Source organism: Tursiops truncatus, chromosome 10 (genome assembly GCF_011762595.2).
Source record: "Tursiops truncatus isolate mTurTru1 chromosome 10, mTurTru1.mat.Y, whole genome shotgun sequence".
Lineage (NCBI taxonomy): Eukaryota > Metazoa > Chordata > Mammalia > Artiodactyla > Delphinidae > Tursiops > Tursiops truncatus.
Window position 1 is genome coordinate 26,925,795 of NC_047043.1, and position 13,316 is coordinate 26,939,110.

Here is a 13,316-nt window from a genome sequence, read left to right on the forward strand (position 1 = left end):
TCCAAGCCCATCTAGCCGTCAGCCTCGGCAGTCACCCCCGACGGTGCACGTAAGGAAACTCAGGATGAGAAAGCATAGGATAACTGCCCCAGATAGCTAATTGGCCCCAGATAGCTGGGGTGCATAGCACAGGGATGATTTCAGTGAGCCCAGACTCCTGCATCTTCCCAAACATAGAGAAGCGCTAAACTTAACTTGAGATACCCGATTTTCTTTTATTAACAATAATCTTTTGATATTTCAACTACCTGGTTTTGTTGCAAAAACTCCCCCCTCCCACCCCCACCCCCCGCCCTCTTCGGAGCAGTCTCTCTTGAGATGCTGTCTCCCAGGCTTGAAGTCCTAAGAATGTCCCCCAAATAAAACATAACTCTCAACTTTTATGTTGTGCTTTTTTTTTTTTCAGTCAACACACTAGAAACCTAAAATATCTAAAACTGAACTCATTATTTATTCTCTTAAATCAGTCCCCTCTTTCAAGTGTTCCTTATCCCAAGGATTAGCTTGACTAGCAATTCTATTGTCTTCCCTTTCCCTCAGTGGCTAGACCCACCCCACGTATCTAATATTTAACCGAGTGCTGATGTGTATGTATTTCCTCTCTGCCCCTACCTCTCCAATCCCCATAGCTACAAAAATAAACTCAGACCCTTAGGCATGACATAAAATATCTTCATAATCTTACCCCAGCCTATCACTGTTTATAGTTTAATGAATAAATGAAAAAAGAAACAAACAAGCCACCTAAATGAACACAAAGTGCAAGTCTGAGACTAGGGTGAGGTTATTGTGTATAAATAAAATCCAGACTGATTATGGATAGACCTTGAAAACTACGAGCCTTTTAGAAGAGATTCTAATCATATTTCCTTTGACAACTAAGGTTCTCGGGACCTGAAGAACTCAGACTGTGCAAAGAAAATCTACACTGGACTGAGTCAGGTGACTCTGATGGGCCCTGTTATCTTGGGCAAGTCTCCCAATGCCTCCAAATCTATGTTCTCATCTGCAAGGTATAAATAGTACCTGTCCCGTGTGCTTCCCAGGGTTTTCGTGGAGGTCAAATGAAACAATTCTGGTAACACTTTGAAACTATGAAGCTTGCAAAATATTTTAAATTTACTTTTTTTTTTTTTTTTCAGTACGCGGGCCTCTCACTGTTGTGGCCTCTCCCGTTGCGAAGCACAGGCTCTGGACGCGCAGGCTCAGCGGCCATGGCTCACCGGCCCAGCCGCTCCGCGGCATGTGGGATCTTCCCGGACCAGGGCACGAACCCATGTCCTCTGCATCGGCAGGCGGACTCTCAACCATTGTGCCACCAGGGAAGCCCTAAATTTACTTTTTTAAAGTTCATTATTGTTTTTTAGAACTGGGAACCCAAACCACAGTTTTTAATGAAATCCTTAGGGAAAGATGCAGAAGTCAGTGGCTGGAGCTAGACAATAAGTACCAGACCCATAATCTTAGAACAGAGGAGCTGATGTTATTAGTTATAAATTGGAGAAAAAAGAGGAAGAGAGGGAATGTGGCAGTTCTGGGGATATCAAGCAGCTTAGCCCAGTGGTCTGAGATAAAATGAAAACTGAGGCAAATTTTTTAAAAAGGAGTCTTTGTTTTAAATTTTGTATTACCAAAGGGTGTGTTCCTGGGAGAAGAAGAAAGAGGCTTAGTTTACCTAACATGTGGCCCTGAGACTAACGTGGTATATATGTATGATATTTTTTGAATGAAACATTTAAGCACATTGCCTTTTCACTCCACAGAGAGTTGGCGACCCTTAAAAGATGTCGGCCAGGTACTTTGAAAGGACAAAGAATGCTAGGTGTGCCAGTTAGCTGCAAGAGATGATGCATGTAGCACTCTGAATAGTAGCTGCATAAAGGGGATTTTTAAACTATAATTCATTGTCAGCTGCCTGCATTATCCACATTTTAAAGTATATTCATCATCCTCCTCTCCTGTCAGAGATTAGGATTTAAGACCAGGCTCTCTCATTGACTATGAATAAACAACTTATTAAACAGGAAATTCTGTCATTAGTAATTGAGTTGGCATTTTATGATAATAAAGAACGAATGTTCTTTACCCTACACTCATCTTCAGCATAAACAAAATTTGACTTGTTCAACAGCAGCCCGTAGTACTATTCCAGAGATAATTCAATCTTTGACTCAATATGGGTGAATTAATACTTATGAAATACTTCATATAAAATAATCACTCAGGTTAGTAAACTAAAGGTCATGATCTTAATATACCCAATCTTGATTAGTTTATAATAAAATGTTTTTAATGGGGCAAGGCAATTTTTCTTCCCATTACGTTATTTTATTAACCAATGTGCATGTGATCAGATATGGGGTATAACAGCTGTAGAAATCCTCAGTGATATTTTACATCTAGAGAGATTTCATTCCCCAAATATCTAGCTGTTATAATTTGCTATGTTTTATCAACAAGAAAAGAGTGGCTGGAAAATACTGAGTCTCTCATTTAGCAAGTCTGCAAACGAGTTGACCTGGAATGTCTAGGAACTCAAAGAAACTGTTAGTAATAATCCCTTGTTATCTCTTATTCATACTTCATAATTCATCCCTCCAGGGCAAGGCTTGGACAGAATGTTGTAGTAGATTAAACTGATCATTTAGTAACCCCACTGCTTATCTCTACTCCCCCTTCTTTCTCAACTCTTTTACTGAGGACAATCTTATGTTATTTTCAAAGCCATAAATTCATTAAGAAAGGCATGGAATTTAGCCCTCCTTCAGTTTAATACTCCTGATAGGTACCCTTTCCTCCTTTCCTCTGACCATGCTTTGTGTCTCTTTTACCTCTTCTCTGCACTTTCTCCTCCTTTTTTTTTTTTCTGGTCTTTTATGCAGTTCCTTCCTTCCTTTCTATTGTGATATAGTGCAGAATTTGATAGCGTGAGTGATGGAGCCAAACTCCCTGGATTTAATATCTACCTTTGCCATATATTAGCTGAACGACTTTAGGCGTCCTACTTAACCTTTTTCTTACCTTAGTTTACCCATCTGAAAACTGGGGGTAAGAATAGTACCAATCCCATAGGGTTGTTGTTGGGAACAAATGATTTAATATGTGTAAAGCCTCTAGAACAGTGCCTGCCACATAGTAGATGCCATTTCCTCTAGAATAAATGAAGGCAGGGATTTTTAAAACTTTTGTTCACCGCAATGTAACTATCACTGTTGTATCTCCAGTACCTAGACCAGTGCCTGATACCATTGTTGAAATAATTTTCTATTTCTACTGTGTTTATTTTTCAGTGTTTTTCTTTGGAGCTCTGCTTCTTCTTTCTTTCCTCCTTTAAGACCTCTCTGTTTCTACTTCTGCATTCTTTGCCTCTCAGGTTTCCATCATCTATTGCTCACCTAAATTGTCTCCTATGTCTCTGGGTCTAAGGTTTTTGAGCAGAGTCAAACATCACAAATTCAACATTTATCAGTAATTATTAGTCATGGAGTTTCCAATGAAAAGAGAAAGAAGAACTCTTGAGTCAAGGAAAACTGAGAATAAAATAATACTTTAAATACAATATTTTACATTAAATTTGTGGTGACCTGTGTTTGTCATTTATACATAGGTTAAGCTGCCTGTAAAAATCTGCCACTTTCTACCATTAGTTTTATTTTGATTCAAACGTAAAAGTAGTTAAAAGAAGAGTGTAATGAACAGCTGTTGTTCACCTGGATTCACTGATATTTTATCATATTTGATCCCTCTCTGTCTTTACACACACACACACACTATATAGACATTACTAGGAATTATTTGAAATTAAGTTACACATATCATACTTTACTGCTAAATACTTCAGCATGCATCTTAACAAAATAAATGCCACCACATTACCAATATCGTACTTACGAAAATTTACATTAATTCGATAGTATCATAATAAATTTTTCCCAATGGTCTACAAAATGTGTGTTTTAGAGTTTGTTCCTCTGACCCAGAATTCAATAAAGGTTCATGAGTCGCAGGTGATTAAGTTTCTTAGTCTCCTAAAATTTAGAATGAAGCACTCACATCTTTTCTTCCCATCCCTGATATTAACTTTTTTGAAGAGTTCAGGCCAATTATCTGATAGAATGTTCCATCCACAATTTGGATTATTCTGATTCTGATTATTCTGATTCTTCCCTCTAATCTTCCCTGATTAGATTCAGGTTACGCAGTCTTGGCCAGAAATCTATGTGGTGATATATTGCACTTCTCACTGCATTGTATCAGAAGGCACACAATGTTGGGTTCTTCCACTGCGGCTCATGCTAAGTTTGACCACTTGGTAAAGATGGTGACCACCGGTCATCTCCATTATACAGGTCCATTTTACCCTTTACAATTTGTAAGTAGTAATAATATTAAATAAATTTTATTTAATATTATTTAATAATAATCCTTGCTTGAGTTAATTCTTAAATTGGAGATTGCAAAATGTCAACTTTCTAATTTGCCATTCCTTCTACATTCCTTAGTAGGTATTCTTCTGTAAAGAAGAGTTTTTGTTTGCCAGACCACCTCATTTTCATATCATTGTAGATTCAAGGATTTTTAAAAAAAATTCATGTGTTATAATCCATTACATTATTGTTATTTTCGATGCTGTTATATATGGTATCAAATTTGCCAAGTAGGAAGTTCGTTGTACCAGTTCTGTTTTCTTTTGACATGACCAATTTTTTTTTTTTTTAAACTGAACCCGGGTCCTTGGCAGTGAAAGCGTGGAGTCCTAAGCACTGGACCGCCAGGGAATTCCCAACATGACCACATTTAGTCTCGAGCATTTCCTTACTTTCTTGCTCAAGGTGTTCTTTCCTTTTCTTCTTTCCTTTTCCTGTTCTTCAGCCTTTTCTCCAAGAGTTCTATTTTCCCTGAAAGGTATTTATGAAGATCTGACTATCAGGGATGATCATTGAGTGTTGTTACTTGTAGCCCTTTTCAGTCAACAGAGCCAAAGAATAGATGTTATTTTTAATCCCAGGTTCCTACATTGTTCAAAAGTCAAAACAATATAAAAGGGATATATATTCGGGGAAGTCTTATTCCCATCCCTAACTCCACTACTTATAGGTCACTTAAAAAATAGTTTCTCGTTTAATCTTCCTGTGTTTCTGTTTGCAAAAGAAAAGTTAGCAGAGATCTATTTGATATACACTAATTTTCTCATTCTTTCTTACATACTCTTGTACATGTAGCTTTTTTTCCCACTTAAAAACGTATCATGGAAATTACCTCAAATTACATCACAGAGAACTTCCTTGTTGCTATAAGTGCTTCACTGTGTAGATGTGTCGTAATTCATTCACCTGGACTTTGAAGGATGGAAATTTAGGTTGTTTCTAAAAGTTTGATATTACAAATAATATTGGAGTGAATAACCCAGTGCAAACATTGGTTTTATATTTGTGGAGGAATCCTCAGGGTAAATTTCTGGAAGTTGAATTGCTTGTATAAATGCGTATGTATTTTATTAGACGGTACTGAATTCCCCTCACTGGAGTTGTAACTTTCCTACTCCCACTACCGTATATGAGTATGCCTATTTTCTACAGCTTCAAACTTGGGTTCTCAATATTTTTTAAAAGTATTGCATGACAGTTTAATCATATTTTTTTTTTAAGTGAAGTTAAGCATCTTTTCATATGTTTAAGGGTCATTTTATTTGTTTTTCTGTGAACTAACCATGTCTCTTGCCCATTTTTCTATTGGATTTGAGTAAATTTTTTTTCTCCTCTCAGTGTTAAGCGTTCTTTATATTTTATGGAAAATAGTTCTCTATTTGTGATATAAATTGCAAATAGTTTCTCCTAGTGTGTAATTTATATTTTGATGCCAGATCTTTTGCCACTGAGAAATCACACACATGCACACATACATATGTATTTTATTTATCAAACTTAATTTATTACTTCTGAATTTGGAAAGCCTTTCCTTATACCCACATTATAAAGGAACCAACCAATGTTTTCTTCTAGTATTTGTATGACTTCTTTTCTTTTTAAAGGCTTTATTTATTTATTTATATCTTGGATCAATTTGGAGTTTATTCTTGTAGAGATATGAAATATGAGTTTAATTTAATTTTACTTGTTTTCAGATTGCTATCCATTTGTCTCACTGCCACTTATTTAAAATTCCACCTTTATCCCAACGACTTGAGATGCCACTTTGATCTTATTTTAAACTTTCCTGTGTACTTGTTATTTCTGGACCTTTTTTTCCCCTTTGTTCTGCACAATCATGTACCATTACTACACTTTATATAGGTTTTATAGCATGTTTTAATGTTTGTGGGGTTAATCTCCCCTTTTAACCTATTTTCTTTTCCTGAAATTTGTATTGTTATTTTTGCATATTTATTTTCCATGTTCTTAGTCTCAGGAATCTGATGAAAGGAAATAGTCAAAAATGCAGCAGAGAGACTTCCCTCATGGTCCAGTGGTTAGAACTCGGCACTTTCAGTGCTGGGGCCTGGGTTCAATCCTTGGTCCAGGAACTAAGATACCATAGCTGCACAGCACAGCCAAAAAAAAAAAGCAAAAATTCTAATGGGACAACTAGAAATATATCAAGTGCTCTCTTTGGGAAATAATCTAGAACTAAAATGTTACATCTCGTGTTCACTGCAGTAACTGCAGGGTACTAACTAAAGTCTGGCAGTCTTACTGGATTATAAGCAATGTCTTTTAACAGTGTTTAAAACCTAGAGTATATTTTGCCTTGGAAACACATAGATCTGTTAGAGGGAGAGAAAGCCACACATCAATTAGGAAGAAGAATACCCAGATGTTAGCTATTTTTGTTTGTAACTTTTAAAATCACAAGAGCCAGAATAAGGGGGAGTGAACAAAAGTTCACTCAAGAAAATAAAGTTCACTCAAGAAGTGAACAGGGACTTCCCTGGTGGTCCAGTGGTAAACAATCTGCCTTACAATGCAGGGGACTTAGGTTTGATCCCTGGTCAGGGAACTAAGATCCCACATGCCATGGGGCAACTAAGCCCCGTTGCCCCTCAGCGAAAGCCCACATGCCTGCAAACTACAGAGCCCACGCACCACAACTAGAGAGAGAAAACCCACACTCCTCAACAAAGATCCCTTGTGCCTCAACGAAGACCTGACGCAGCCAAATAAATAAATAAAAATAATAAATAAATAATTTTAAAAAGAAGTGAACAAAATTGGAACAGGGCTGGAACACACATGCCACCAGCACTGCTGAGGCTGGAGTGGGTAAAGAAAAGGGGAGAGGCTGGGAGTGGCTTCTTTCTCTCTTTCACCTCATTGCTCAGGTACAGTAAGATCAGAAAAAGCAAAGGGCTGTCCGCAACTGGGTTTTAATAGCTGGAGCCAAGATTTCTATCAGAGATTGAGAAACATGGGTGAATGGAAACTTGGGGAAAGAGGATTAGGCTGTTAATGTTACCTATACTGACACAACAATCCCTCCATCTGCATTTTTTTTTTTTTTTACTATTTTTATTTTCCCCAACTAAAATAATTTTAATGCTAACGTCCCAGGTTAGAAGGGAGAAATCACCTTTGTTGTAGGTGCTGTGCTATTCCATCGGCTGTGTTTTACGTTCAGTTTTATTTTTTCTCTGCTCCTAGTGTTTACTGAGATTAGGGAAAATGGATATAAAACTTTAGGTATTATCACAGACAACTTAAAGAAATTTAATTTAGAGTTCTTTCATGTTTTTTTCTCAAAATTCAAATCACCAAACAAAAATTCGTCATGAAAAATGCAAAATGAGTAGAAACAAAACTTGTGTTATTAAATGAGATTCTATTCTAGAGGATGTCTCAATGTCCTCCGAAACTGCCCTGCCTTGTCCTGCTCCCAAAGTTTGAGCAGACTGAAATCTCCATTCTTCCTCTGTATTTCCCCTCAGTGAGTCTTAGGCAGAGTGAACATTCATGCTCACTAAATACGCAGACAATTGCAAAACCCAGTCCGCATCCACCCAGAGCCAAGTACACATCTCTGCAGAGTTGAGCATGTTGCCTGTACTGAGTCCTCAGAGAGTTCCTAGCTGCCTGAGAGGCCAATTAGCATAATAATTCAAAGTACAGGCTTCAGAATCTGACAAACTCAGGTTCTGATCACGACTTAAAATCTGCATAACCTTTGATGAGTCATAACCCACCCCCCAGCCAGAATTCCCACAATAAGATAAATCTCACACACACACACACACACACACACACACACACACACATACACAGAAGTATATATAAAATTTGGCACAATTATCAGCATGTAGTTAAATGTTAAGTAAACAGTAGGCACATTATTATTAGCAAGACAATAAGGCACAGGGCTATAATAATGATGCTATGTACCAGCTGGGAGTAACCCTCAGTTATCAATGCTAAAGATAATGAGAATCCCTGGGGCAGAAACTAGACCACATTCTCCGGAGAGATTTATGGACCCCAGTTACTGAGACCTCTTCCCTCTGGCACCAACGATAAGTCTCTAGGTAACAACTGGCTCATGGTGACCTAAGCATACTGTCACTCCCAAGGAATCATATTTTTTTATCAAAACAAAGCTCTCCTTCAGCCAGTTTGTTTACTTTTCTAAGAATAAACACCTAAAATTTAGATTTCCTCTAATCTTTGTAGTCGGGATGTTTGTGACCTCCATGGGGTAAGAAACCAATATTTTCCATATGGCTAAGTCAACTTTATCCAGACTAGATAAATCCAACCATTGTGTTTGTGTCTGCTTTTATTGCAGATAGAAGAACATAGCCTGTGATGTTTATCTCTTCCTTTATTTTCCTTGAAAGATATGCATACACAATCAATTGGAATCCAAATTAAAACAAAAATTCTGATAAGGATAAAAGACTAATAAGAGTATTGATTATAATCATTTAATCAATTTAATCATTTAAATTTCCTTTATGAAAAAGATACTTGGCTTAGGGAAAAAAAAGGTTGAAATCAAAGTAACACTGTTCTGGCTCCGCCTCTAGCACTGATTATCTATATGATCTCAAATAAGTCATTTATTTTCTTTGGCCCGCAAATCTTCATATGTAATGAGAGAATTAAAGTTTGTCTTATCAAAATTCTCTGAGTATGTACATATGCATACAGAAACATGAAATAAATGTAAATATATGTGTATGTATGTTTACATGTGCATTTGCATATCCAGATTCACACCTACATATGCATCTTAGTTTCCCATGAGAAAGCAGATTATAAACAAGGGGGCTGGAATAGGTGATAGGCAATGTCCAGTCCTATGCCGACATCATCTGTTTCGAGCTTTTTAAAATTTTTTTTTATTGATTTATTTATTTTTGTTGTTTGTTTGTTTCTAGCTTTTAAAATGCCCATATCTTCATTCCTCCATCCAAGGCAACTGAGAAATGGAAGCTTGTTAGCAGTACAAATTCTCAGGCCTGACCTCGGACTTACTGAATCCGAGGCTGTGGGGAGAGGCTCAGCCATCTGTGTTGCAACCTGCCCTCCGGGTGATTCTGAAGGGCACTAAAAGGTGAGAACCACTGCATTCAAACATTTCCAGGGAAGAACTATATGCTAGAGTCCTAGGCAGAAGTGGAGAGACAGTAATTAAAGGGAAAAAAGCAGAATATTCTACAGAGAACTTGAGTCACAGGTAGTAGGAAGAGTGTTTGGGGAAACAGCAGTGGCAGGCACAGGGGAGCATTATTTTGGGTCGTAGGGAACTGACATGGTAATGAGAACACCGAGCAGAAGCCCAAGCAGCAATAAGGAAGCAGTAGCCACATGCTCCCGTGTTAAATCACTTGTTCTCATGCAGTCATTTCTGCTCCTTTGCGAAGACCCTCTGACTTTAGAACCTTCTTCCTACAGTGGATCGCAAAGGAAGATAATTATCCTGTTTTTACCCATAGCTGTCTCTGACCCCTATAGTCATTACTTTAGAAACTTGAGACAGGGAGAGTTAGGCATTCCCAGCCTAACCCTGCTTGTCTTCTGGTCCTTTTCAAAAATTTAAGGTTCTCCTGATTCTAGTATTAATTTTTCCCCTCATTGACAGCTAGGAGCATGTGTATGTTCAGAAAAAGGAAGAAAATTCCTGGAGTTCTAATGGGCTAGGGGTGAACATGCCCAGAGAAAGCTGCAGGGGTGAGAATAAGCCTATAGAATCGACCAGGCAAGAACTCAGCTTGAATGCTGTTTAGGAGGCTGATGGAGAACACGCTGTCATCCAGGACGTTGCCCTGAGAGGGGAATCCCTGGCTTTGCAACTTCCTGGCCAGCGTGAGGGCCACCAGCTGGCTGTAACCTTTCCTGCGATGCTCTGGCAGGGTTTAGCCATGGCACATGGTAGCAAACTGGTCTGTGACAGACCAAGACACGGGGTTCCCCTTGTCATCATGGACACACACTCGGGAAGCAGGAGATGAGGTTGGCAATGTACCAATGACACCGTTCATTGCCGCCCCAAGACCAAGTCCGGTTGAGTAGATAAGCATCAGCAACACAGGTAGGTTAGTCGTGCGGAAGAACTCATTCTCGAAGAAAATGACATGAGAAGAAATACGAACTCGGTATCACGGGACCACAAACAACTACTTCTCTTTATACCGACTCAAACTGAGAAATCATCCTCGAGATAGTGCCTTGTAAATACCAGAATATTTTCAATAAATTAGAATCTGTCACTCACCACTTATAAACATCTTTTAGGGTTTCATTTCGGATAGGACACAACACTCATTATATTAAATTTAAGTCTTTCCTTCGAATTTTATGCCCCTTTGTTATTGTCCTCAGAATAGATGAGGCAAGTATTTCATTTTTCTGTAAAACAGATCTCAGACTTGATCTTATTAACTCCTGAAACTGCTGACACCCTCTCTGAGGGCCTTAAACAAGGCCAGATTCTTGGGCCCCTAATCGTTTCCTTGGTAAAAAATAAACGTTTTAGGATAGAATTTCTATCTTTATGCATCCATGACCAGAAAAAGAAATACACATTTCTTAATATTCTAGGCATACGTAGATGCTCAAGAAATGCTAGCTCTTCCAGACCTTTCCCTAAAAGGTCTGGAAAAAGGTTTAAAAACCCATGACATTAAGATAAAAAAGAAAAAAAAAAGAAAAGATAAAAATTGGTGCAATTTCTGAGAACTGAGATGGATTACTTAGTTGCAACTCTCTGGGGCTGGTTGTGCTTCCGAATTTGCTTCCACTCTTGAAATTATCAGTGTCCTAAGACCATCCCCACTTAAGAGCCTGGTAACGTCATTCTCACTATGTCCTTCTTTATAAAGAACACTTTTGTGTTTTCTTTCTATTAGTGGTTCTGCAGTGTTAGCTCACATTCCAGGCATTCTGTGGGCTCTGGCACTGGGTCACTCATCTAACAACTAAGCAGGGGGAAAGAATAAATAAATACAAGCAATAATGGGCTCAATAGGCTTTTTCATTTAATTCTTGAAAATAAACTTCAAAACAAAGTCAAAGAAGCCTCAGGCAGAAATGTCACTGCAAATAAAAACACTAACACATGTGTTTCAGGAGTGACAGTGGAGACTATGACCTTGTATGTGAAGGGCAGATATCCAAAATAAGGTGTCCAAATTTGGGTAATGATGTAGGTGTTAAAGACAAACTGTGGGACTTCCATGGTGGTGCAGTTAATAAGAATCCGCCTCCCAATGCGGGTTCGAGCCCTGGTCCGGGAAGATCCCACATGCCGCGGAGTAACTAAGCCCGTGCACCACAGCTACTGAGCCTGCGCTCTAGAGCCCGCGAGCCACAACTACTGAGCCCATGTGCCACAACTACTGCAGCCCGCGTGCTGCAACTACTGAAGCCCCTGTGCCTAGAGCCCGTGCTCCACAACAAGAGAAGCCACCACAATGAGAAGCCCATGCACAACAAAGAGTAGACCTGCTCGCTGCAACTAGAGAAAGCCCGCATGCAGCAACGAAGACCCAACACAGCCAAAAATAAATAAAAAATTTAAAAATTTATTAAAAAGAAACAGACAAACTGTCTAACTTCCTATGCAGAAATAAATCTGATTTTAAAAAGCCTCACTGGGGATCGAGGAAAATTTAAAACAACATCTCAGGGACAGGACAGTAAACAGACTGTGGGAAACTCTAAAACTCTAAAGGACAAACAGCCTGACCTTTTTTACTTCCTAGCTCTATCACCACTTACTATTTGAGTGATCTTAAAACAAAGTTACTTAGCTTCCTTTGTCTCTGATTATGCAGGATGGGAATAACAGTGATTTGCTATGAAGTTTAATCCCCATAGGGTTGTTATTAGGATTAAACATTGGTATAAATGCATGTGTACATGTAATGGGCTTAGAATAGTGCCTGGCATATAGCACATATCAATAAATATCAGCCATTTTAACCATTGTTATTTTTGTTATACAGCACTGTCATTCCATTTGAAAACTTACCTTAATTTTAAGGACCTCCTTGGGGGTGGAAATGGGTAAAACTGGCTAAGGCACATTTGTTTCTGTTAGTTAAAAAAGGAATAAAGTCTATGTAAAAAAAGTACTCTATGGTAGTTTTATTGTATTTGGAAAACGTCCCTCCTTCATCTTCCTCTTTGTCCAATTTTAACAAGTATAACCAGTCTTTGGATATGGTTGCTACAAACAGCTGTCACTTTAATAAGGAGACAAACACCTAAGGCAAGAGAAAGTGGTTGTGTGGTGGTCAAGTGGGGAGAAATACATTCAAGGGTAGCAACTCTTAATGAGAAAACTAGTTAGAACAGAAAAATGTATCAGTCACTTAGGACAGAATAAAGCACAAATGGGAAATTTGAATTTCTCTCTGCTTTTGCTTTCCTTCTTTCCTCTCTCTTCCTTAAAGCTGAATTTCTTGACAATGAATGAAACCTGAGAGGATTTAGGATACTTCTGTTTGGAAACTAAGCCAACCTAAATGATTCAAATATTAATGTTGACAGGTGCACCTGCATTTATTTCTGGTAAATAGAGAATGCCAAGAAATTCTGTCCAAATGAAAGAAAGTAAATCCCTTAATTTTAGGTTGCTGGGCAGGTGTCTCATATTTAAGCAAAACCTGTTTGTTAAACATATGCCCAACGGAAAGCTGGAGAATGGTAGAACCCATATAAAATAATAATTTTAAATGACTGACAGTAAACTGTGTTTCTGTAACATCTGTACAGGCTGCCTTCCCCCCCCCAAATTACAACATTTTCCCTCCTTCCTTCAGCAGCATTATTGGGGACCCATTTTCCTGTATGTTCAGCGACTTTCCCTTTCAGCCTTTTTCA

The 13,316-nt window shown here is 38.3% G+C and overlaps 1 protein-coding gene across 11 annotated transcripts in view; it reads right to left on the reverse strand.

Annotated features, from left to right (window-relative positions):
- The window catches only part of CENPQ (centromere protein Q), a 94,155-nt gene that overhangs the window by 63,708 nt on the left and 17,131 nt on the right, over positions 1 to 13,316 (reverse strand). For 2 of the 11 annotated variants that reach the window (XM_073810632.1, XM_033864115.2), the window contains exon 9: positions 12,463 to 12,524. The exons of 8 other annotated variants lie outside the window; for them this stretch is intronic. In XM_073810632.1, coding sequence (XP_073666733.1) covers positions 12,463 to 12,524 — 62 coding nt within the window. Of the gene's footprint in view, positions 1 to 4,874; positions 4,899 to 12,462; positions 12,525 to 13,316 lie in introns of those variants that run through there. One more of the 11 variants, XM_073810636.1, reaches the window with a different exon arrangement.